The following is a 26,333-nucleotide window of genomic DNA, read 5'->3' as shown; positions in this document are numbered from 1 at the left end:
GATCCATCCGGACTCCACGCTGAACCGAAGAACAAATGATGTGTGGACATGAGATAAATTCATGTTTTTTATTCATTCATTCAAGGAAGACTATTTCTAGAATAAAGGCTACATTGTACCATTGGTTTGTTTTCATTTTATTATTACATTGTTATATTATTATTAATATTATTATTATTATTATTATTTCTCATCTCTTTCTCTTTAAAAAGCCAGTTATGCACAGTAGCTAATATCGTCATGCTGGCATCGAGAGGAAGTCTAATAAGGACGGTTTATTTACAATGCAAACGTTGCCTTTCAGTGTTGGTTGTTTTTTTTGTGGGTTTTTAAGGAGTTTTTTTCCCCACCCCTGAAGCACCATACATTATTCAAGACGTGTTTATCTTAGCTGGGAAGATGAAGAGATCTTTTGTATCCTCAGACTAGTTGGATTACACCTCATGTGAAAACCACAGTTTCTTTTTTTGAAAAAAAAGAAAGAAAAGAAAACGTCGCAGCTTCCTTTCGACGGGACTGGACCTCGGGACTACAAGTAACCCAAACCTCGACCGCAAGATGCGCTCGTCAAAGGAAAGCATGAAATTCTCGTGTTGTGCATGGTCATGCGAGCGGGGTTTCGTTAAGGCCCCGAGCCTGGGCCGTATGCACCCCCTCAAAAGCAAATAAGTACACCAACCAGCAAACAAGTGACAGCTGCTTTAAAGAAAACAAAACAGATACAAATACGTGTCCTATAAGGAGACAGGAGAGGAGAGGACCCTGGCAGTTTTCCCTTCCCCCGTTGTGCTGATCCTGCCTAGGGGACTGTAGAATGTATGGGGCATTACAGCCCTTGTGCAGGTCTAGAGGAGGCACCCCCTCCCCATACACGCGCACACGCACACACACATTTATATATATTTATATGTACACACACACATACACACACAATAAGACTAGGAATAGCAGGGACGGGGCCATGCACTCTCTGTGCCAAGGTAATCCAGTTTCAGTGCCAAGGGCCAACACAGGCGCTTTATTAAAAGAAATATCTGGTATGGATGGAGCCACATAGGCAGATTTTTCTGTACCTGCTTGTTTTTGCATTATTCAGTCTTCCAATGCCGTTTGAAGGAGGGAGAGATGAGCAGGGAGGTACGTGCCACCCAGAAACTCTGTCCCAACTCCAAAAAAAACTCCTTCAGCCCTTCCACGTCTTCAAAGATGAACTTCCAAAACCATAAGAAAGATAGAGGGATTGCCTCAAAGCTCCCCCACAAAGCTCCCCCCAGCTCTGGCATCATGCCCCCCCACAAGTTCACACAAACAGCCACATGAGGCAGCTGATCATGATCTGCTTTGACTTCAAGATGGCTTTACATAGCTGACAGCCGTTCTATTGTTTGGCGTGGGGTGGGGTGGGGGATGCTTAGGTTTTTCCCCTCCCCATACCACTGAAGCTATTTCTGAACTCAACAGAGACAGAGGTTCCCTTTCCTAATTTTGGCCTCCCAACAAACTTCTCGGATGTTCCAGGTCCAAAAACCGTCTACGGACACATTCGGCATTTTTTAATTTATCTACCGAACCACCCCAAGAACGGTATATCTGAGGGGTAGAACCAGTGGTGGGATTCAGCCGGTTCGCACCACTTCGGCAGAACCGGTTGTTAAAATGGTGCTCGTAAACAACCAATTGTTAAATTATTTGAATCCCACCACCGGAACCGGTTGTTGAATTATTTGAATCCCACCACTGGGTAGAACCAGGTATGAACAGGACACATCCAGAGTGCTGCCAGAGTGCAGGAAAGGGTAATGGAGAAAAGACAAAAACCCAACAGAGGGCAGTAGAACCATACCAAGCATCTTGGCAAAAGTATTATAGCAATTCTGCTGTTTTGAGTTCAGTAGTGCTGTTAAGCGGCTGTCGTCCTTCCATCTGGAGGCTCTATAAATTTGTCATGTACTAGAATCAATCTGAGAAGATCCAAATGCACCTCCCTATCCACCTCATCCTTCTTTCCCACAACATGCCTGCATCCAGGTTCAAGAGTCACCATGGCCCAGTTTCTCACTCCAATTTCCACATCCATAGTCTGGCATCCATTTCCCCCCACCCCCTGCTCAGCTGCAATTGTGCTGAAGTCAACGTGCTCTATAAGGAGCTTGAAGTGTTGTGCTTTGGCTGGCGAGAGAGAGAGAGAGTTCTGGGGCATCTTAAAAGCAGCTTCCCCATCTCCCAGGCCCTGGGGCTGCTGGGACCCTCCACAATTCTAGAAATTGCTTTTTAAAAATGTACACGCCACTTCTTTCCTTCAAAGGGGGAGTCCAACGTTACGGTCAGGCAACCGCAAAGTTCAGTTGAGATGTTTTGCCTTGCCAAGCCAAAGCTCCGCCCACAATCATCACTGCCTCCCCTTCCACATTTTCCCGCTCAAAATCCTGTCAAAAGGAGTACCTTCTCCAAAAATAAACCATTTCCCCCGCAATTTTGCAAGAGATTATCACTCTGTCTCAGAAAAAGATGTTAGTAAATTGTATACTCCTCCACCACAGAACTCAACGTGCCAGACCTTGCTGTAGCGTGTTCCCCCTGGGTCCTCGTGCCTACCTATCCCTGCTCCCCCCCCCCCGCCATCTTTTGAAAGTTTAATGATAGTTGTTCAATGAACTACAAATGCTCTTGTATCAAAGTACCATGCTCAATAATGCACAAAACTGCCAAAGGCAGTACATAAAAATGAATGATAATTCTCATATTCATTTGGGACTATATTCTAATGCGGAAGCATGCCATCTTCTTAACTGCTGCACCTCAACTGACCATACTAATATCTTTATCTGAGACAGAGTATTAGCTTCACCAGGAGGGTCAAAATCAGATCAAGGGGGATGTTTGTTTTTCCTCTTCAGAATTTTTATACAAATTTAATCTCAAATGCCAGCAGCTGTTTTTAAAGCGACTCTGCGTTTTGGGCTCAGAATTTGCAAACGGTTTGGGCAAATAAACATATTAAAAAGGGTATGGCAAGTAGCAGGCCGGAGAAAAGGAAGGCACAGACAACAAACAGAATGGAAACACAAGACCGAGAAATACAAACACACGATTGAGAAAGACTTAACACCCAGGCAGAGAAGAACATTACTCCCAGCCCCAACTCCTCGAGACTTTTTTGCCCACTTTGAGTTGGGGTGCCATACATCTGTTCCACTAGCCGTGGCACATCCCTCTAGGACAGGGATGTCCAGCTCTGGAGCTTCAGGTGTTCATAGACTACAATTCCCATCAATTGGCCATGCCAGCAGGGGCTGATGGGAATTGTAGTCCAAGAACATCTGAAGCGCCAGAGCTGGACGCCCCTGCTCTAGCACAAGAAGAGTGCCCTTGATGCAAGACCCTTTTGTGGGAAGGCGCTCTCTTTCAGAGAAAAATACCACCACACCTAGTGAAACAAGTCTGAAGAAGCCAATCCTCTGCTGGCACGTTTTTCCGAACTTATATCTGCAGTGAGAAGGGCCAGACAGAAAAATCACAATATCTGAGACTCCAGATTCTGTGCCAGGCGGGATTTGGTCTGTAGGAGCTATGCTTAGTGAGGTCCGTTTGCTCCGGCCTGTCACTTGGACAGACTCCAAGGAGTGAAGCTAGGAAAGGAGGAAGACGTGGTAGGAAGTGACCTTAAGTAGCCCATCTGGAACTGCCTGCGTGGGCAAGCCGCTATTTCCAAGTGTCCCTGTGCCACCTCTTCCTACACAAGGGGTCTGCAACCTGCAGCTCTCCAGATGTTAATGGACTACAATTCCCATCAGCCCCAATTGGCCATGGTGGCAGGGGCTGATGGGAATTGTAGTCCATTAACATCTGGAGACCCACAGGTTGCAGACTCCTGTCCTACACTACAGCAAACCCCATAATGACCTCTCCCATTGTTATATCCACTCCTTCCTTGAAGCCATTTGAATCACCTTCTACTTAACATTCTAATACTAAATATGGGGGGGGGAGGCTAATTGCCTTGGGGATTTCAGCACACAAGGAAAGCTCTGTTTGATGTACACAAAAGAGAATGGGGATTAACAAGACTCTCCTACCAAAGATCCAGGAGTGGCTGTCAAGTCCTGCACCAGGATGACCTGGGTTTTAAAGCCACGTTCAATCATGACATTTACTTGGGGGAAAGTCACTCCATGTGCTAACCTGACCTTGCAGGTTTGTGGTGAGGGATAATCCCAGGTATGTGACCCTGAGCTTCTTGAAGGAATGTGGTTAAAGGTTATTTTCTTCGAGCGATCCACTGCGGACTATGTGCTGATGTAACTCTTTGTTCTGTAAGCTGGCACGTGATTTTGCCAGGTAAAACCGCAAAGCCACAATTGGGGCGCATTCCACTGCAGGATCCTGAACTTCATTCTCACCCTCTCTTCAACACTGTAAACTTTTAGGTGTAGAACCCCCATCAAGCCCTTTAGCCCCAGAGTGGGATATAATTCCGAATAAATAATCACGCAGCCACTGCTTTTGTTCTCTCACTGGGCTGGCTGGTTCCGTTTTGCCTTCCCAAATTCTGCCCCTGCTACCTTCCCTTTTACATTAGCTAAATACTCACCTCCTCCCTAGAAATGTGGTGTTTTGTTTTTAGTTGCTTTAAAAATAAGACACTATTTTTTTTTTTTTTAGAAAAAGCAAAATAAGAAGTCTTAAGTTGAAATGTTCAAAGTTTGGCATATTGGCAAGAGAAAAAAAAAGAGGAATGAAGGTAGGTAACATGTGAAGACCTGCTTTGGTCAGGTTTCTTAATTCTGTCCGCCTTTTACTATTTTGCTCCCATCTGCTGTGTCTTGCCATGCAACAGGCGAGTTACTCCTTTCTCAGAGGTGAACACAGAGTTCTCTTTGAGCCGTTGAAACACTTCAGTCCTGCATACCTTCCCCTTTGACAGGTGCAAGAGCTGCCCACCCCACTTGGAATCTTCACCTAGCTCCATCTTTATATTCAACAGTGGGAACAGCTCCGGGGCTTAGACATTTGATATGTTCATTAATGAATCACTTAGGAGTCCTATCGAGTTTAGGCAGACACCCTGAGACAGCCTCGTTGACTTAGCAGAGTTGCGATGACCGAGGGAACCTCCCAGAGTTGCTTGTCAGTCATCCTTCTTGACTAAAGAAACGTGAAAACGGGGGGAGGGGGAGTGAAGGGGAAGAGGAGCGAAAAGCCAACCCATCTGGGAATTGTGCATTTCTGTTTTGTGCAGCTCACACACGAAAGATCGGGGGAGAAGAGGGCAGAAAGAGCCCCCTTGCACGATTTGGAGTTTGGGAAGAGTTCCCTTTCCCCACATAATGCCGCAAGAGTGTCTCTCTGCACCGATCCATGCTTCCCGTTGTGCAACGTTGATCTGTTCCTACCATGTGGGACCCCACTCCCCATGGAGATGTGTTTTCCAAACAGTGGAGCCCTCTTTTGAAGACCACCTTCCAAGAACAGCATTGCCTCAGGTGGAGAAGACCTGCTGCCGCCCCACCCTGGTGTCGCCAAGCTCCAAAGTTTATCCTCCGCCACTTGGGTCAGTTCAAGAGGAATAAGCAAAGAAGGGGTGGGAAGGGGTGGGTGGGGAAAAGAGATAGTTTCATCTCTGGCTGCAAGAAGGAGCGGCTCTCCCATGCAATATTGCGTTGCTCCGTACTGGATGGAGGGAGCAGAGAGGAGAAATCATCGGCAAGTGAGCTTGAGGTGTTACAGCGTCCCTAATGTCGTCACAGCGCTAAGATGCAAAGAGGGAGAGAGAAAGGTGAGGAAGAGGAGGAACGTGAATGACGGTTTGGAATGTGGACACCAACAATGAAGAGGTGGAGGAGGAGAATGGAGACATGGGGCGTTTCACATGAGACTGCACTTCCCCTTGATTTTGTCTGTCCTCTTCTGCTTGTTGGACCTCTTCCCGTCAATGTTGAGGCTCATGTTCCTCCTCTTCTCCAGGTTGAGCAGCTCTTGGAAGAGCTCCTTGACGTTGTAGTTCATCTTGGCTGACGTCTCCATGAAGGCACACTTCCACTCCTTGGCCACGGCCTCGCCTTCCTTCGTTTCCACCTCGCGCTGCGTCTCGTCGCACTTGTTCCCCACCAGCATGATGGGGATGCTTTCTACGCTGCCTTTGATCTGCACAATCTGCTGGTAGATGGGCTTCAGTTCCTCCAGGGACTGCTTGCTGGTGATGGAGAAGACCAGGATGAAGGCGTGGCCCTTGGAGATGGAGAGGCGCTGCATGGCTGGGAACTGGTGACTCCCTGTGGTGTCAGTGATCTGCAAGGTGCAGACACTCTTGTCGCAGCTGATGACCTGCCGGTAGGTGTCCTCAATAGTCGGGATGTACGTGTCGCGGAAAGTGCCCTTGACGAAGCGCAAGACCAGAGAACTCTTCCCCACGCCGCCGGCGCCAAAGACCACCACACGATAATCGTTACTTTGTTCCGGCATCTTGAAGGAGGGTGGCAGCTATCACACCTGGGAGGAGGAGAAAAAGAGAAGGTAGTCAGGCAAAGGAGGAAGCGGGGACACTGAAGCAGCACAGGCAAGCAACAGAATTGATTATGAAGGCTGTTGAAGCGGGCACAGGCTCCCACAAAACGAGATCAGAGTCGACCAGATATCTCACCCTCTTTTTTCTTGGACTATCCCATTTCTGTATAACAATCTAACTGATGCTCTTAAGATGCCTATGCTTTTGAACAACATGGATCCCACAGTGTGCGAGAATGTAGCAAAATTTCTGCTAAAGATAATAGACGTAAGTCTAGATGGATACTAATCAATGTATATGTATTATGACCACATATAGCCAGCAGTAATTTTTCTAGCTTCTGTAAGTATCCGATGACGTTTAAGTGAGTCAACTTAGTTGAAGGAAGGTTCTATAGTTATAGAAGGACCATCTATATATTTTAGTACCAGTGTCTATAACTGTGAGCAATAATGGGCAAATTTTGTATGCTTATTTTGTATGTTTATTTTATGCCAATAAAGGCTTGTTACTATCTTTTCTTGGACTGTATAATGTTCCCTTACTGGTACACTGTGTTTGTCCATAAGGGACTGTGCATAATTTTTGTACAGACGCACTGTCAAGGGTCTGGCTGGTTTGCACCTTGCTGTCACGTGCATGATTTTCACTGCAGAGGGGGAGAGTTTTCCCGCATTGAATACACCAGCCCTGCAGAGTTGTCTGGACTTGCCCTTCTCTTCGGAGAATAAAGTCTCACAACATTCTTTACGGCTGTTGTATTTCTTTGCTCCCGTTTAGTTCAGTGTTCCTCTCTTTTATTATCATATTATGTACACTTGAACTGGTCATTAGCCTCAACAACAGAACGGAGGTTGCCGCAGAAATCTAGTGGTGGAAAGTGCGGACAAGTTGCAGCTGACTTACGGCAACTCCCTGATGGGGTTTTCAAGGCAAGAGGGGTTCAGAGGCGGTTTCCGTTGCCTGCAGAGCAACCATGGACTTCTTGGATGGTCTCCCATCCAATTACTAACCAGGATCAACCCTGCATAGCATTTGAGATCAGGCTAGCTTGGGCCGTCCAGGTCAGGGAATTTTACCATATACACCCGAGTATAAGTCGACCCGAATATAAGTCACCTAATTTTACCACAAAAAACTGGGAAAACTTATTGACTCGAGTATAAGTCTAGGGTGGGAAATGCAGCAGCTACTGGGGAAATTTCAAAAATAAAAATAGATACCAATAAAATTACATTAATTGAGGCATCAGTAGGTTAAATGTTATTGAATATTTCAAAGAAAAACAGCAAACTAGCTCTGTAAGCGGAGCCAAAACTGTTAGGGGAACTCAGAAAAACATACCAGTAGTTTGAGAGATACCAAGTTATCTGTCAGCTGCAAAGCAGTTTCTGTTTCGCTGTTAGAGCTGAGGAAATTACCGTATATACTCGAGTATAAGTCGAGGGGGGGACTTTTTTCAGCACAAAAAATGTGCTGAAAAACTCAACTTATATTCGGGGAAAAAAAAACACTTTTACATCACCTTCCTCCTAATAAGGTCTCAGGGTAGATTACAAAACTAGACTTGCCTGTGTACTTACTTCTGAACTCGATCTTGCCTTATCTTGAAACACTGCTTAGACCAGTGATGGTGAACCTTTTTGAGATCGAGTGCCCAAATTGCAACCCAAAACCCACTTATTTATCGCAAAGTGCCCACACGGCAATTTAACCTGAATACTGAGGTTTTAGTTTAGAAAAAACGGTTGGCTCCGAGGCCTGCGTTACTCGGGAGTAAGCTTGGTGGTAGTCGATGGCTTTTCTTTGAAGCAACCGTGCAACTCTTCCAACAGGTGAATCATGACCCTAGGAGGTTGACTCAGAAGCAAGCCCCACTGCCAGCAACCAAGCTTACTCCCAGGTAAAGGATGGCGCTTTATTTTTTATTTTTTATTTATATTTTAGATTTCTAGGCCGCCTCTTCCCCGGAGGGCTTTAGTTCTTCACATGAAAATCAGTGGGGTTTAACAGCGCTTAACAGGGTTACCTACACTGCCTCCCCAAAACTAGGTCTTAGGTTTAATGCTAATAATCAAGCCCAGCAGCCCAGGCCAGTGTAGATGTGGGGGAGTGCCCACAGAGAGGGCTCTGAGTGCAACCTCTGGCACCCATGCCATAGGTTCGCCATCACTGGCTTAGACCTAGAACATTAGGCTGTATTCTAAAGAAAGTGTATCCACACGGCCGCCCATTCAGCCTGAAGAATCAACCAAAGACCTGGCATCAAGTTCAAGAATATGAGCTGAAAGTTCTATTGGGGTGGTGAATCTGCAATGGTTTGTTCACGCATAAAAGGTTGTGGTGCAATGGAAGAGAATGCGGAAGGTTCCAGGTTCAGTCCTGGGCATCTCCGGCTAAAAAGATCATACAGTGGCTCATAGGTGTCAAACTCGCGGCCCTCCAGATGTTATGGACTACAGTTCCCATCACCCCCTGCCAGCATGATGCTGGCAGGGGGTGATGGGAACTGTAGTCCATAACATCTGGAGGGCTGTGAGTTTGACACCTGTGCCTGAGTAGTTGAAGGGAAAGACCTCTGCCAATCTGAGTTGATAATACTGGCATTAATGTGCATTCATGAAAAGCCACAGACTGGCCTTCATGATGATAATGATGATGATGATGAAGAACAAGAAGATGAAGAAGAAGAGGAGAAGGAGTAGTAGTAGTTTGGATGTATATCCCCCCTTTCTCTCCTGTAAGGTAACTCAAAGGGGCTTACAATCTCCTTTCCCTTTCCCCTCCCCGCCCCACAACAAACAGCCTGTGAGGTGGGTGGGGCTGAGAGAGCTTCGAAGAAATGTGACTAGCCCAAGGCCACCCAGCTGGCATGTGTTGGGAATGCACAATGTGTTGGGAATTGCCAAGCTAATCTGGTTCACCAGATAAGCCTCCACAGCTCAAGTGGCAGAGCGGGGAATCAAACCTGGTTCTCCACATTAGAGTGCACCTGCTCTTAACCACTACACCAAGCTGGCTCTCAATGGGGGAGATCTATGTGGCACAGTAGGATTTCCAGTCTTTATACCGGAAGGGAGGAAGAGGTTACCTGTTCCCTAGAAACCTGAATCATCACATTCGCCATGGCTACATGTACGGATGCTCCCCTCCCCCAATGTGCATACACGGATGCGCTGTCATTCAGGATGCTGAATATGCATTCCCAAATCCAGCCCGTTGGCGGCATGAGCGGAGATACAAAAGAAATACCTCCCACGCAAATTCTTTAAAAAGGGACTTCTGTCAGTCCTGAATTTCCCTCTTTGCATAGTGGAAAAACAAAGCTGACAGAAGAGATAAATAAATTCCGCATCCCCAACACCCTCAGCTGCGTTTCCACTCCCCTCCAGGCCCTGGGGCGCATCTTTCTGCTGGCACCAGCGCTCTGCGTCTCCAGTTGCAGGGGGGACAGCTGGGAAGGTGGGTGGGTGGGTGGAGGCATTTCAATCTTCTTACTAAAGCCGCGTTGACTAATCAAGGGAGGCGCTGGCAAGGCAGACCACGCAGCAGTAGCCTTCCAGAGTGGTTCGTCATCGGCGTCCCCTCTGTTGAGGGCATCTTGTGGAGGGGACAAGGACATGTATGAGAGCAGCATTCATAATCCCGTTTCAGAAAGGAGGTGGTGGTAAAGAAACGCCTGAGTTCTGCAGAGGGATTAAATCACTTGCATGCAGAAAGGAGAGGCTCAGTGAGTAGGAGAAACCAATCGTCCATTTAAGAACTTGAGGAAGCCAGCCCAAAAATGGGTCCTGCAGGGTAAGCCACTGCAGTGACAGTGGAACTCAGGGACACAAGATCCACACAAGTTCTCTTTCCCCCTCTTTTACAGCTTCTCGCATTTAGCTGGGTAAACCTCGTTGCAAAACAGTTGTGGATTCTGCCCACTGCTTTGGCTGCTTTTTATTCCATCTGCTCCCTCCCCCCCCCAACATCTTGGGAATCGTACCAACAACGATCAGAGACCCATCCACGCAGCAAGCACAAATTGCAACGTGAAAAAGAAAAAATAGAGGGAGAGATTCCAAAATGGGAAACCGGTAAAAGGGGGGGGGGTTAAAAATGCTTTGGAGAGCACGTCTTCCTTCGCAGCAACGCACAGAGATCACTGTGGGGTTGCAATCCATACACACAGACGCCGCTCCTGCATCAAATCACCTGCAGAACCTGATTCGCGCTGAGCTGTATTTCTGCCTTCCGCACACATCCACCAACACTGGTTAGAGAGGCTTTTTCAAAGCCCTTTCATCAGTGAACTCTGTCTGGAGAGGAAACAACCCTGCTGTGCTCTGCACTTTGGATTCAGCTGGAATTAAATGGCAGGAATGAACCAAAGGACCTGTAAAGGGATGCTAGAAAGAGGGGCCCGGCATGGATGCCACCTTCTTTGGCTTCCAAGCAACCCGCCCATCCTCTGAAGCCCAGCCAGACCAGAAATGCTTCCAGACAGAGTCTTACTGCAGCAGCCAAACTCTGAGCCCTCCATATGTGGCTCCTTGCTTATGACCTGTGCTCATCAATGGCTTCCCTTCTGGCTTCCCTCTCTGGCTCCAGGCTCTTACAGCATCCCTCCCGTCAGCTCAGAAAGCAGCCTCTGCTCTGAGGGTAGGGAAGGTGGCTCTGATCTCCTCCTCTTGAGATGTTTCCAGCTGCAAGGAGCTCAGTTCTGGCTGTGAACGGGGATGCCTCCAGCCCACACCCCAACACAGCATCAAGGCCAAGCAGGGCATTCCCTAGTCTACATCAAAGAGCATGAAGCTCGGCTTCCTGTTCTTCGGGAGTTGTGGGGGGAAGCCTCCTCTTCCTTTTATCCGGCTATAATGAATTCACTGTTTCATTCCTACTGCAGCTCCGAGTCTTCATGAGGTTTGGTGAGTTATTCTAAGAAGCTTGTATTTAAAGGGGGGCATTGCTAATTAGCTTGATGGACTTTGCTGCCATCTGGCATTTCCTGGAGTAGGGTAAGAAAGGACTCTGCCAGTTGTACTGCCCCCTAGTGGCCTTCCTTCCACCACCTTGCAACTAACTAACTAACTAACTAACTAACTAACTAACTAACTAACTCACTCACTCACTCACTCACTCACTCACTCACTCACTCACTCACTCACTCACTCACTCACTCACTCACTCACTCACTCACTCACTCACTCTTCCAGACCACACACAGGAAGCTTACGAAGAATTCACAACATCATAATTAGTGCCCTGTGATAAAACCCATAAAACCCACATAAAATTCCAATATATACCTATACCTGGTGTAATTAAAAATTGAGGGTAAATCAATCAAACCCAGTAAACCCCCACCCACCCAATATCTTCATCAGTCACGCTGAGGGAGGGAAAAAGGAGAGGGAAGAGAGGCCAGCACAATGGTCAATCGTGACTGTCCTCAGCTCTGTCTTACAGGCCTTGCAAAATTGTACTAAATCCCACAGGGCCCTGGTCTCACTTGACAGGGCATTCTACTAGGCCAGGGCCGAAAAAGTCCTAGCCCTGGTTGAGGACAACTGGACTGTTTATGGTCAAGATCGCCACTTTACTCCTAACTGTCTCCTTTTAGGGCAGGGGTCTGCAACCTGCGGTTCTCCAGATGTTCATGGACTACAAATCCCATCAGCCCCTGCCAGCATGGCCAACTGGCAGGAGCTGATGGGAATTGTAGTCCATGAACATCTGGAGAGCTGCAGGTTGATGACCCTAGTTTTAGGGTCATGGATGTATCCCTAACAGGATTTTCTGGATCCTGGAAAAGCAGCTATGCGCATTGACTCACAGCTTCCATCAGCCACCCTGGAGTTCAACAAGAAGAAGAGCTTGGATTTACACCCCACCTTTCTCTCCCGTCAGGAGACTCAAGGTGTCCTACAAGCTCCTTTTCCTTCCTCTCTCCCCACAATATACACCTTGTGAGGTAGGTGGGGCTGAGAGAGTTCTGAGAGAACTGTGACCAGCCCAAGGTCACCCAGCAGGAATGTAGGAGTGCGGAAACACATCAGTTTCACCAGATAAGCCTCCACCACTCAGGTGGAGGAGTGGGGAATCAAACCCAGTTCTCCATATTAGAATCCACCTGCTCAAGGGATGTCTGCTCTTCTCACCTTCCTGGCTCCCCCTCCTTTCCGACCAGAACAATATGATCAATTCAGAATGTCCAGTTCACATCCTAATGGGAACCCCTCCAAGGACAGAGGATCTATGAACTCTTACTGAGCAACATGAGTTGTGGCTGAGCGACCTGCTCACAAGAAAGCACTTTCTAACGCTGACTCACAAGCTACCTCCATGTTGAATACTTTGATTCTTGTACTGCTTCCTGTGCACAGGGATGAATTACTCTTTTCTCTTTTTAAAATCCTTCAGTATCTCCCATTTACGGTTCTGTTTACATTTTTCCCGAACTAGTCGGCTTATGTATTATAATTCATGGCGATTTAGACTTGGGACAGATGAGAACCAGCGTGGCAAAATGGCTAGAGTGTCAGACTAGAATCTGGGAGGTCTGAATTCCCACTGTCATACGGAAGCTTCCGGATGACCTTGGGCCGGTCACATACCTGCAGCCTGTTGTGGAGGCTGATGGAAGCTGCTTTGGGTCCTCCTTGAGAAGAAAAGCAGGATATCAATGATGTAAATTAATAAGTAAATAAATGATTCTATTTCTCTGTGTTAGCGGATACAGCTCTCTATTGCTTTGCTAGGATGCCTGCAATATGACAACATTTATAGTCACTGGGATTTTCCTGCTTGCATAACATTCTCACTCATTCAAGTTTCTTCTACTATGTTTTTAGTATCTTAACATTTTGGCTGTTTTTCATATGATCTTATTTCTACGTTCCTCTTATATCATGTTTCCGATCCGAGCATTCAGGTTTTGCCCCCTTTTGCCTGGAGAAACTTTCAAGGCCCGGTTCAAGACTTGCACCGGACTAAACTCCTTGTCACTGGAATGGGCACTGGAGGCTTTTTCACTTTGCTCTTCCAGCTTAGCCTTCCACCCCCTCAACCATATCCCTCGACCTAAACAAAGTTGTAAAATCCCAATGACTCTGCTGTTGCGCTCTCTCTGCTGTTGCTCAAAACTTCCTCTCAATCAGGGGTGCTGAATGCAGCCATCAGAGCCACCAGCCATTGACTGATTTGCAATGTTCCTCTGTGCATTTGTCCAGTCCCCCTTTAATGCCATCTGAGCTTGTGGAAATGGTCACCATGGGAAGCAAAATCCCCATTGCAAAACCATAAATCTGGAAGGGACTCTTCAAGGCCTGCCAGTTACCTTCAATGCAGGACATTCTGGAGCCTGCCTGGACTTTTATCTTGACCATCCTTTTGACAAAGGAACATTTTCTATCTAACCCCTGACAAACGTATTAAGCTGTCTTCTAAAGAGTCTGAAAACTGGTCCATCTTGGTATCGCCCTGACCTGGATAACCCAAGCCAACCTGATCTCATCAGATGTCAGAAGCTAAGAGGGGTCAGCCCCGGTTAGTATTTGGATGGGAGACAACCAAGGAAGTCCCCAGAGGAAGGCAATAGGAAACCATATTTGAACGTCTCTTGCCTTGAAAAACCCATGCCATAAGTCAGCTGTGACTTGACAGCAAAAAGACAACCCCCTCCCCCAACAAGTATTCATCTGGCTGGCAGGAACTCTCCGACGTCTTTGTAAAGAAGACAGCTTCCCAACATCTTTTATAGCTGGCAATGGTAGGAATTGAACCTGAGACATTTTGCACATGGCTCCATCTAACTCAGGCCCCTTCTGACCATGCAGAATAATGCACTTTCAATCCACTTTCAAAATGGTTTGCAAATGGATTTTGCTATTTCGCACAATAAAATCCAGCTGCAAAGTGCACTGAAAGTGGATTGAAAGTGCATTATCTCCCTCTGAATCAGCTTCCTCAAAGTTCCAAAGCATGCTTGAATGAGTAACTAATTCTCACCATCACTTTGTAATGCTACAAGTTAACCTGCGTTCTCATTTGCAGCGATCTGAGTTTGCACCAAGGGTTCAGAATAATCCCCACATACAGGAAAGCTTCTTTCCTAAAATTACAAACCATTTATTCTTGTCCTATTTTCCTCAATATGTATTTGAAACATTTAAGGCTGCCTTTGCACCCAATCAGGGGTCCCAAGGTGGGGGAAGAGCCACCTGTCTTCTTCTTTAATCACATCACCATAATACCGTTCTAAACTCTGGACAAACATCTACCCTCCATTTTCAGGTCTTGCTTTCTGACCTTGTATGATGCCAATAACTATTCCTTAGATCCCACAGTTTACAATTCTAAGAGCACCACACTGGGCTACAATTAGCAGAAGAAGAAGAGTTTGGATTTATACCCCACCTTCCTCTCCTGTAAGGAGACTCAAGGTGGCTTGCAAACTCCGTTCCCTTCCTCTCCCCACAACAGACACCTGAGAGAGAGTTCTGGGCTGAGAGAGTTCTGAAGGAACGATGACTCGCCCAATGTCACGCAGCAGGAATATAGGAGTGAGGAAACTAACCTGGTTCACCAGATGAACCCACAGCTCCTGAGCAGTAATCAGGAATCAAACCTGGTTCTCCAGATTAGAGTCCATTGCTGTTAACCACTACATCATGCAGGGGCAGGATGACACATCCAAAATTATTATTTTCCCCTCACACAGACTGGGAGTGAAACCTGGAATCTCGACCTCTCTTTGCTAGATTTAATGCACTTATTTATTTATTTACTCCCAATGGTCTCTCTAACCAGAACTGCACAGAAGTTCCCTACCGCTGAGTGGCACAGAGTCGCCTGCCAGAGCTCCCCCTGCTGGCACCCACCCGATCTGCACGGTACCAATATGGTGTCTGCAGGGCTGTACGTCTTACAGCATAGGTGTCAAACTCAGGCCCTCCAGATGTTCATGGACTACAATTCCCAGCAGCCCCTGCTAGCATGGACAATTGGCAGGGGCTGCTGGGAATTGTAGTCCACGAACATCTGGAGGGCCTGAGTTTGACAACTATGGCTTACAGGGAATATTGCTGACTTCATTTATGCCCCCCTTTCTCCCCGATGGGACCACAAACAGCTTACATCATTCTTCTCTGCTCCATTTTACCCTTAGGACAAACCTTGTGACTGAACCCCCACCTGCAATACTATACTATCAACCACACCTTTGCATAGCAAGTTCCACCCAAACACTTACTGATTGGTTCCCCACCTGGGGACGTGACAATTGGTTACCCCACTAAAACATTCCCTTCTCACTGGACACAGTGTGTAACAGACTTCCCTCTGTGACACACTTCTGAAGATGCCAGCCACAGATGCAGGCGAAACATTAGGAACAAGATCCACCAGACCACGACCACACAGCCCGGAAAACCCACCACAACCACTTGTGAAGTAGGCTGAAAGTATGCCATTTGCCCAAGGTCACCCAGCAGGTTTCCATAGCAAATCAGAGATTTGAATCTGGGTCTCCCACATTCGAGTCCTTCATTGTAACCATTACACCATATTGGCCATCAAGATGAGAAGAGATTGAATTTATATCCCACCTTTCTCTCCTGTAAGGAGACTCAAGATGGCTGACAAGCTCCTTTCCCTTCCTCTCCCCACAACAGACACCTGAGAGAGTTCTGAAGAACTGTGACTAGCCCAAGGTCACCCAGCAGGAATCTAGGAGTGCACAAACACATCTGGTTCACCAGATAAGCCTCCGCCACTCAGGTGGAGGAGTGGGGAATCAAACCCGGTTCTCCAGATTAGAATCCACCTGCTCTTAACCACTATACCACGCTGGCTCTCTCAAGGCACCCAGAAACTCGTGCAATGACTTTACTGGTGCGTTCTTCTCGAAATGAACAGTATCCTCATCCTGTCATTATTATCACTGCCCCTCTCTCTCTGTTCTCTCCCCAACCTTACAATTTCCCTGCTCAGGAGCATGATTGAACTCGCTTTCCACAGCCCTCAACTCCCATATGCCCTCCCCCAGGAGCTGATCATACCAGCCCCTCCAGCAGCCCTTGGATGCAGCCTCCTTTCCATCAACATCCCAACTAGTCCGGCCTCCCCTCCAGGACCTGTTCCCCCAGATGGCTGGCCTTGACGGAGCACGAAGCAGACTTGGCTTCACTGCCCCAGGTGGACTTCCCAATAATAGGATCAGCGTGTTCTATTTCTGGATGCCTCTGCAACACGGCCATATGGCCGTCCTGGCCTCACCAGCAGGACAGTTTCTGTGGCGCTGCAGAGACACGGTTTCTGGGTGGGAGGAAAATTCTGTCCACAGCCACCCCCTTGTTTGTTAACAGCCCCACTTTCTAACATCTGGGGCCTTTGGAAAACAGTAGTTCAGTCACTCCCTCATGACTCCTCCCCTCCCCTCTCTTGCATGCCACTCCTCACTCCCTCCTCTTGCCTTGCATGCTACCCCTCCCTCCCCTCTCCCTCCCTCCCCACTAGGGTGGGTGGGCCAGGTCCAGAGGCCAGGTCCCCTCCCCTTTCCTCCCCTCCCCGCCTGAGCTGTGGAGGCTTATCTGGGGAATTCAGATTAGCCTGGGCACTCCCACACATGCCAGCTGGGTGACCTTGGGCTAGTCACAGCTTCTCGGAGCTCTCTCAGCCCCACCTACCTCACAGGGTGTTTGTTGTGAGGGGGGAAGGGCAAGGAGATTGTAAGCGCCTTTGAGTCTCCTGCAGGAGAGAAAGGGGGGAATATAAATCCAAACTCCTCCTTCTCCTCCTCCTCTTCTTCTTCTTCTTCTTAACACTGAGTCTATCATAAGCCCTATCCCAACCTGACTTATCCGCAATAATCAGTGCAAGGATCACTTCCAGGTTGGACTACTGCAACTCGCTGTTCACAGGGCTGCCATTGAGGCTGCTTTGGAAGGTCCAGTTGGTACAAAATCCAGCCAGGGCTCTGACAGCTGCATCGCCTTCAGGAGGAGCACCGAATCAACCTTCAAGGTTTTGGTGCCAACTTTCAAAGCCTTAAACCAGGGGTGTCCAACTCTGATGCCCCAGATAAGCATGGACTACGATTCCCATCAGGCCATGCTGGCAGGGGATGATGGGAATCTTCGTCCATGAACATCTGGGGCAGCAGATTTGGACACCCCTGCCTTAAATGGTCCAGGGCTTTCACATCTACAGGACTGCCTCGCCTAGTACGTCCCCCCCCCCCCCAAAGTCTTAGGCTCAGCAAGGAAAAACCTACTGGTGGTCCCTGGCTGTCCAGCTGACCTCTCTCTGGGCCAAGTTAGATTCGGGTCCTGGGGAACTTGGTACAATTTTGCAGGGTCTTCAAGATGGAGCTGTTTCGCCAGGCCGACGGTTGAGGCAGCAAGAATCTTAGTTGGCTTGTCGATCCCTCTGAGGACATTAATTGTGCTGGGATATTGATAGTTACATTTTACTGATTTTATTGTTATAGTCCAAAGCTATAAGCCACACTGAACCAAAATGGGGAAGGGAGGCCAATAAACTGAATAAAATAAATAAAGCCCATGAATAAAATAAACAGCTGGCCGACCTTGTAATAAGACAACTTGTAAACCCTTCTGGATGGCCAGCACAATCTAGAAGAGGAAGGAACACTTCCTCAAAAGGGCACAGGAAATCAGGTGAAAGCAAGACGAAAAGATGTCTCTCTTCCCGGCCTCCTTCAGAACCATTATCTTCTCAGGTGCAAAGGTACATGAGTTTGATCAAAGAATTAAGGGATTGGTGATTACCACTTCACCCATTTGGGGAGCAAAGACCATCGACAATTTGAACAAATGCTGGTCGGCGTAAATTAAGTCACAGTGGTGTTGAAGATGTAGTGCTAGAGTCTCTGCAGTCATTTAGCAAACTATCATTAAGATAAGCTTACAGGGCGTATCTTAAATGGGCAGCTCCACTACTTGCAAACCTCCTGGAATTCAAACACACACAAATACACACACCTTCTCCTCCCGGATGCTTCAGAGTGCTGACGACGGGAAGGTCAGATTTATTCTCTTACCGCTTTCGGCTTACTCCCCAATAAAACACACTGCCGATGCAACCTACCCTTCTCCCCCACGGGCCCCGCAATTACAACACCAAAAGGCCCAGGTTAGAGGACAGCAAATGAAAACTCTGTACTTTGGCTATGGGGCGGACCCACGCTCAGTGGGGAGAGTATAGCAGGGCCGGGAAAGACCAGAGACCTCAAAGAGCTCCTGCCAGTCTAAGGAGACAGCGATGGAGCTAAATGAAACAGGGGCTGAGACTGTGGAAGGCAGTTTAGTATGCTGATGAGCAGACACACACACACACACACACACACACACACAGAATTCTTCTGCTTTTAGCCAGAGGTGAAGTGCATGCGTTGAATACTGAAGTCTCCAGGTTCGGTCTCCAGATTCCAAGCAGCCGGCCAGAAGAGCTGTCGTGATGTTAAAGGAGGAAATAATGAGAGACCTGAGGGTGTGACTTGGCAGAAAGTCACTCCATATTTTCGTAAGCAAGCAAGTGTCCTTTTCCGCTCCGAGCCACGGCTCGGACGAGGAGCACCCAGGCCGTCTGCACGAGGCCCCCTGCATCTTGACAGCTTGGTGTAATGGTTGCAGTTTCGGACCAGGATCTGGAAAGATCCAGGTTCAAGTCCCCACTCCGCCATATCAGCTCACCGGGTGTCCTTGGACCAGTCGCACTCTCAGTCCAGCCTACCTCAAAAGGATGTTGTGAGGATACAATGGAGGAAGGGAGAATGATGGAGACCACTTTGGGTCTCCACTGCGGAGAAACGCATAAGTAAATAATAAATCTCTAGTAAGAAAGGTATTTTGGGTGGGAGGGCTGGGAGAAACTTATCTCTCCTGAGGTTCTGGAGACACTATTGGGCAAGGTGGGTTTCTCGGGAAGAGGAAACTCCAAGCAAGAGCCACGACTTCAATCAAGACAGATGATGGATGATCCTCTGTCCTTCAGCCCTTATCTATTTCTCAAAGATCAGGACCAACTTCTTCCGTCTGAGCCCCACATCAATAACAGGGTTTAATCTAAGAAGACGTCATGTGGTCAGGACAGCGTTTTGGAGCGCATGAAAAGCAATTACTCCTTGGCTGCAGATCCAGCACATCTGGCTTTAGATTTAAGCCCAACATAGCAGTGAGGAGGAGGAGGAGGAGTTTGGCTTTATACCCCACCTTTCTCTACTGTAAGGAGACTCAAGGTGGCTTACAAGCTCCTTTCCTTTCATCTCCCCGCAACAGACACCTTGTGAGGCAGGTGGGGCTGAGAGAGTTCCGAAGAACTGTGACTAGCCCAAGGCCAAGGATTTTATCAACATCCTGTTCATCTTTATATACATGACACCTAACAACAGAAGTTCAGTTTTTAAAGACATCAGACATTGGTATCCTTCTGTGTCATTAGTGGATCTCTAACTCCATTACAGAGACTTAATATATTATTATATTATTATATTTGGGATCCTCTGTGTGTACATTGTTCACTATGTTGTTGTTGTTGTTGTTGTTGTGTAAATATGTTGTTGATTAAGAGTTGTTGTTCTGGTATGTAGATGTTTGAATTATTTTCATTAAAATAGATTAAAATAGATTTGTATATTTCGCACTAGAGCCAGACCGGTTCTTTCCCTTTCTTTTAACAAGATACTGTCTCTGGCTCACTATATATATTTTTACTAGCCCAAGGCCACCCAGCAGGAATGTAGGAGTGCAGAAACACATCTGGCTCACCAGATAAGCCTCTGCCACTTAGTTGGAGTGGGGAATCAAACCTGGTTCTCCAGATTAGAATCCACCTGCTCTTAACCACTACCCCACGCTGGCTCCCTAGAGATGAAGTGGCATCGCAGCATTCCCTGCAGGTGAGACGCCAGCCTACTCCACAAGGTTCTTGGAAGGATAACCTCAGAGCAGTGGTGGTGAACCTTTGGCACTCCAGATGTTATGGACTACAATTCCCATCAGCCTCTGCCAGCAATTGGCCATGCTGGCAATTGGCCATGCTGGCAGGGGCTGATGGGAATTGTAGTCCATAACATCTGGAGTGCCAAAGGTTCGCCACCACGGCCTCAGAGAATGTGGGAAACCCTCCTGTGCAATAACAGGAGAGCAATCCTCTGCTTCAACTGACAATGGGAGTTTTGACTCAAGTAAGTTCGTACCCCAATCATTTTGTTGGGTATCTAAGGTGCTAGTGGACTTGAATCAAGCTCTCTTGCTCTGCTGCAAGGGACATGCTTTTGTGATCTCCAAATCTTCCTCATGAGACAGTGCATCAGATGAATCTCTTTGCCCCTCCAGAGAGAAAGGAAGAACGGAGGCCATGCCACGCCAAGATCTGGATCCTCGCCCACTGCAGCTCCAGCACCTGGGGCATCTTCCAGAGATGCATTGACATCCCTCTTCCTGGGATTTTTTTTTTCAGCAACAGGCCAAAACTGCCACATTCTTCTACCAGGGCATCAGGAATCCACCCACAAGCACGCTATTTTGACAGCTCTGAAACTGGTTTAAACTGCTTGATGTCACCTTATCTGAAAATTTTAAGTTGCTTTATCGTCTTGGGATTGTCTTGGAAAACATTTAAGTTTGTCAAAACGCTGGATTATGAACAAAGGAAATGAATGAAATAGGAAGGTAGCACCCCCCCCACACCCTCCCGAAGATGTACTGGTGCAGAACAGAAGGAGCATCTAAATCACACAGACACACACAACCTCTGCAGCGTTCCAGTGGGCAGAAAATGCTGGAGTCGCAAAGGCAGCGCAAGAAAAAAAGCTGTAAAATAATATTAACCACATTTATGAATGGCCATTTATGGTGGAATGGTGCAGTGTTTAAGAACTCTAATCAGGAGAATCAGATTTGATTCCCCACTCCTCCGCCTGAGGAGCAGATTCTAAATCTGTTGAAGGAGGCTTGCTTCCCCAGTCTTCCACATGAAGCCTGCTGGGTGACCTTGGGCCAGTCACAGTTCTCTCAGAACGCTCTCAGCTCCAACACCCTCACAAGGTGTCGGCTGTGGGGAAAGGAAGGGAGAGGAGTTTGTAAGCCCCTTTGAGCCTCCTTGCCATTCAGAAAAGCAGCATATAAAATGAAACTCCTCTTCTTCTTTTGCCATCGAGCCACAGAACGTTTATGGTGACCCCGTTGCCTTTCCAGGGCAAGGGACAGCATGAGATGGTTTGCCTTCCTCTGCTTCAGGATCCTGGGATTCCTTGAAGGCCTCCCTTCCAAATACTAGCCAGGGTCAGGGCTGAGAGTGTATGACTGGGCCAAGGTCGCCCAGCAAGCGTCCATGGCACGATTGGGGAACTGAAACAAGTCCAAGTGTTTAAAGCAGGGGCTGATGGGAATTGTAGTCCGTGAACATCTGAAGCGCCAGAGTTGGACACCCTGCTTCAAACTCTACACCATGTCAGCTCTCAGGATGGCTAATCAGAACCTCCATGTTCAAAGGCAGTGTACCTGTGAACATCACTTAGTGGGATAACAACTGAGGGAGGTTTTGGCCTCCATGCCTTGCTCGCAGGCCTCCTGTTGGTGACTGCAGGAAACACAACGCCAGACTTGCCCTGATAGGAGTAGTATTTCTCTTGTGTTCTCAGGGAACAGACCTTGGGCTTCCTGTCTTGTCACGGGGCCTTCATTGCCCTTCTGTCTTCCCCTGCAGGGCTTTTGAGGGATGCCCCTCCTTGCCACTGTCAACTTTAATTGAGCCAAACTGAGATCCCCGTTTCTGCCTAGCTTCAGCGTTCTCCGGCTCGTCCCTCGCAGCCAGGAGCGATTCCTGCTTGCCCTTCCAACATGACAGGAGGCAAAGACAATGGCCACCCTCTCTTCATCCACCATAACCAGTTATTATACTTTGGGTGGGATTAGAAGATGGTGCTGGATCTCCTCATCCCACAGAGAATAATTGGATTTCTTAGAAAATCCAGTGCACCACAGAGTCAGCGTGGTGTAGCAGTTAAGAGCAGGTGGATTCTAATCTGGAGAACCGGATTTGATTCCCCACTCCTCCACCTGAGTGACAGAGGCTTATCTGGTGAACCAGATGTGTTTCCACACTCCTACATTCCTGCTGGGTGACTCGGGGTAGTCATAGCTCTTCGGAGCTCTCTCAGTCGCACCTACCTCATAAGGTGTCTGTTGTGGGGAGAGGAAGGGAAAGGAGTTTGCAAGCCACCTTGAGTCTCCTTATAGGAGAGAAAGGTGGGATATAAATCCAAACTCTTCTTCCTCTTCTAAACCTGGGAGAAGCTGTTCACCTGAACTAGGAACACCTTCCCTATAACGTGACTTCCCTGGCACATGCCAATTTCCCCCTGTGGGACCTTTTCAGCCATAACCAAACTGGCTATCAGACGATGGAGCTGCTGTTGATCGCATGTGATCTCAGCCCTATCCAGAGTTAGTTCCACCTGCAGGGTGATGGGAAAGTGGTTGCAAGAATACAGCGAGGTTCTTTCCTCGAGCCACAAAGGTATACAAACTTTCCTCTCCATCTGCTCTTCCCCACGCAAAAAGGAAACCTATTCAGGATGGAAATACTGATGTTACCCAGGCATTTGTACCAAGGTAACCGGCAAGTCCCTTGAGAAGACACATTTTAATCAGCTACTTCTCAGCTCTTGGAGACCCAGCTAGAAGCAAACAATGCCAAGATTCAACAAGCACCGTGGGAGTGGACTGGTTTGAACCATGCCTCCAACACTGCAACACGAAGAAGAATCCATCCTGTTGAGTCTTGGAAAGAAAATCTTGGATCCCGTTCAGAAATGTACCAATTAATTATTGAAAAGAGTTTGATATCAATTGCTAAGTTGGCGGGGGGGTGGGGGAAGAGAGAGAGAAGTTTTGGAAACTAGACAAGAGCGAATAGATTTGCCTTTGGGAGATGCGAAGAGAATCTCGAGGCGCTTGTTAAAATATTAACCGTTTCCTTCTGAGTAACCTGTTGACGTAACTGCATCCTCGTGACTGGGGTAAAGGGAAGCGAGCCAAACATTAGGAGGACAATAACCTCTGGCTGGCACAAGAGAAACAGAGATGCTATGACTAAATCACACCTCAGCCAGGGAAGTTGTAATAGTAGATGAAGGGTCTTCAACGTGGGACCCACGGGGGTCACAGGGCTGCCAGCATCTATTCTAGAGCCTGCCCAGTGTTTTTAGGAAGTTGGTGGGCCACGTAGGGCTTTTGACCAACAAGACTTCTGATTGACTATTGGAGATTTGACTATGCAGATTTTTAGGTGTTGTTTAGACAGCAGTTGCATGATGCTGGCAGGGGATGATGGGAACTGTAGCCCATAACATCTGGAGGGCTGCGAGTTTGACTCCTATGCAAGGAGTTGGGGACCCCTGCAGTGAAGGATGCCTCTGAGCACGAGCAGAGGGGCATTCCACCATCACCTGCACGTCAGTACAACAACCCCAGAACTGTTGATGTTAGGCAACAAGGTTTCTGATCAATGGTTGATTGGTTGGTTGACTGATTGATTGGACTTTTAGGCTGATCTTTCCCCAATGGGCTCACAGTGGCTTACAATAAAACAATGTTAAAAAAACAATAATACAGTGCAGTATTGTCTCTGGTGCCAGATATTCCCTCCGGGGGATAAAACATTTCTAATAAAATACCATTCCCACCCCCATGTATTACTCATACATTGAGAAGGGGAGGGAAAGAAAAGGGGGAAAGGGACAACAGCAGGAAAGAAAATAAAAAGAAGGGTTGTCAGTTCACTGCAGGGTTGTTTTTAAAACGAAACCTCGGCTAACCAGCATCCCACAACCTGTTTAGCATGCAGAAAGTCTCAGGTTCAACCTCCGGCGGCACCCCCAGTTTAAAGGATTCCAGATCATGGGAAAGCCCCTTCACTGCTTGGGAACCAATATTGAAACCTCAGCCTGATTCAGCATAAGGTGACACATATGTCCCAAAATCTGGATTGGGACTGAACCTTGAGCTCCACGTTCTGGCAGCCACACCACAAAGAGGAAGATTTTGGAAGTAGAAAAGGTGCAGAAGAAGACAGTGCAAACAACCAGGGCACCTGCTCCATGAAGAAAGCTACAGCAGAACAGTTCAGGAACGCAATAAGGGGGTGGACTTTTAGGCTGATCTTTCCCCAATGGGCTCCCAGGAAATTCAGTGCCACGGGACAAGGTGACAGTCACTACCAGAGAACCAGACCAGAAACATGCCGAGAGCTTCATGTCCAGATTTCCCAGGGATATTCTCTCATCTCTGTTCTCAGATCGTTAAAAAAACCCTAAGGAAAGATGTTTAAAAGCAAGAAAAAGCCCTGGAAATTCACAACACGGAACTCCAACCGCACATCTACTTTGGCCCCTAGAAGATTTCAAAGAAATCTACCATGCAAACTCAGTGGAACCTCCACATGCAGAAACAGTCTACCTCTGAACACCAGATACCAAAGGTAAATTGCAGGAAACGCAGCTATCTCCATGCAGCTATCTCCATCGTGCCCAGTTTGCAGGCTTCTGGACCGGATTTACCTGGTTATTGTTGGGAACAGGATGCTGGAGGCAAGACGGGTGCAACTGGATCCAATGGGGCTCTACACAGCGACGCATCCACACTTGAAAGCCTAGCCCACCTACACTCCTCCATATGCCCATTGGAACTGCTTTTTACTCAAAGCTTCACCCACAGGGGAGGGGGACAGACTCACCGAAATCTTGCCAGGTAATAGTCCTGATTCTGGCTCACCAAAGGTCTAGAATCCAAGATCTTTATTATTAAAGGGGGGGGGGGGTTAAATCAGATGCGAAACAGAGAGCCTATACTCAAAACCCCTTGTTTCCTGGGGGCGGGGGTCTCCCATTTTTCCTTGGAGTAAGAATCAGGCCCCCCCCCCCCTCTGATCGCTCACCTGACCTGAGGGGATGCCCAGTCCTCCAGCAAATACGAGATGGCCCCCCTCTCTACCACACGAACGCATCCGTGTCGCAGGCGCCCGCTCTCCCACACACACAACACACACACACGTTGGATGCACGTACGCACGTGCGCCAAAACCGCTCCACTGGCCTCCCCCCCCTTTGCAAAAAGACCCCTTCCCTGCCTCGCTACCTGGCTCCAAGGGGGGACGACGACACACACCTGAGCTTCCAACCCGCCGATTTAGCAAACTGGGGGCGGGAAGGATTGGAAAAAAGGGGGGGGGGTGGAGGCAGGCCCCCCTTTTTTTCTGAATCGGAGTGGCTCTCAATGGCACCCCCCCCCCCGCCCCCTTCTTTCCCTGCACCACACACGTCATCCCCGGTTTTCACGTCGGGGGCCCGGCGCAGCCGTCTCCCTTCGCCACCCGCGGAAGAGAAAAGGGGCGGGGGGCGTTGCATGCCGCGGAGGGGGGGGGGGGGCTTCTGCAGTCCCGAGAGCGCATCCGTGGCCCAAAGGGGCGCGCACGAAGGCCCCCCCCCCTCCAGCCAAGGCCGGACCCCGCAGACCCTCAGCCACACCTCTGCGCCCCCCCCTCTCCTCAGGGCCTTCCCCCCCACCCCTCTCACCTGCTCGGGCTCCGGCTCTGGGCTTCAGCCCCGGCGCCAGCAAGGCTCAGGCGCGGCCATCGGAGGGCCAGCCGGGAAGCGCCGCCGCCGCTAGTGGAGAAGAGGCGGAGGAGCCGGGCGGGGGCGCGTCACGTGTGAACGTCGCTGACACGAGGCGGGGGGAGAGGGAGGGGGCGCCGCGCTGCAGCTGGGAGAGGGAGGCCCCTCCCGCGGCCCTGCGCTCCCGGCTTCATTCATTCATGCGCT

At 48.4% G+C, this 26,333-nt stretch overlaps 1 protein-coding gene across 4 annotated transcripts; it reads right to left on the bottom strand.

The window, feature by feature from the left end:
- Nucleotides 1-54: 54 nt before the first annotated feature.
- DIRAS1 (DIRAS family GTPase 1) lies at nucleotides 55-26,333 on the bottom strand. Of its 4 annotated transcripts, none has more exons than XM_048497027.1 (2): nucleotides 26,088-26,333; nucleotides 55-6,489 (listed from the first exon to the last, which is right to left on the bottom strand). In XM_048497027.1, exon 2 carries the CDS (start codon nucleotides 6,460-6,462, stop codon nucleotides 5,866-5,868), a length of 597 nt encoding a protein of 198 aa, XP_048352984.1. In that variant the 5' UTR covers nucleotides 6,463-6,489; nucleotides 26,088-26,333; the 3' UTR covers nucleotides 55-5,865. The 4 variants fall into 4 exon arrangements, with proteins under 4 accessions (XP_048352984.1, XP_048352986.1, XP_048352985.1 ...); XM_048497029.1 differs by lacking the exon at nucleotides 26,088-26,333 and adding an exon at nucleotides 25,456-25,543; XM_048497028.1 differs by lacking the exon at nucleotides 26,088-26,333 and adding an exon at nucleotides 25,451-25,542.

The sequence above is a fragment of the Sphaerodactylus townsendi genome, linkage group LG05 (assembly GCF_021028975.2).
Source record: "Sphaerodactylus townsendi isolate TG3544 linkage group LG05, MPM_Stown_v2.3, whole genome shotgun sequence".
Taxonomy (NCBI): Eukaryota; Metazoa; Chordata; class Lepidosauria; order Squamata; family Sphaerodactylidae; genus Sphaerodactylus; species Sphaerodactylus townsendi.
Note: the sequence above shows the minus strand (reverse complement) of the source record. Positions and strands in the feature narration are given on the sequence as shown.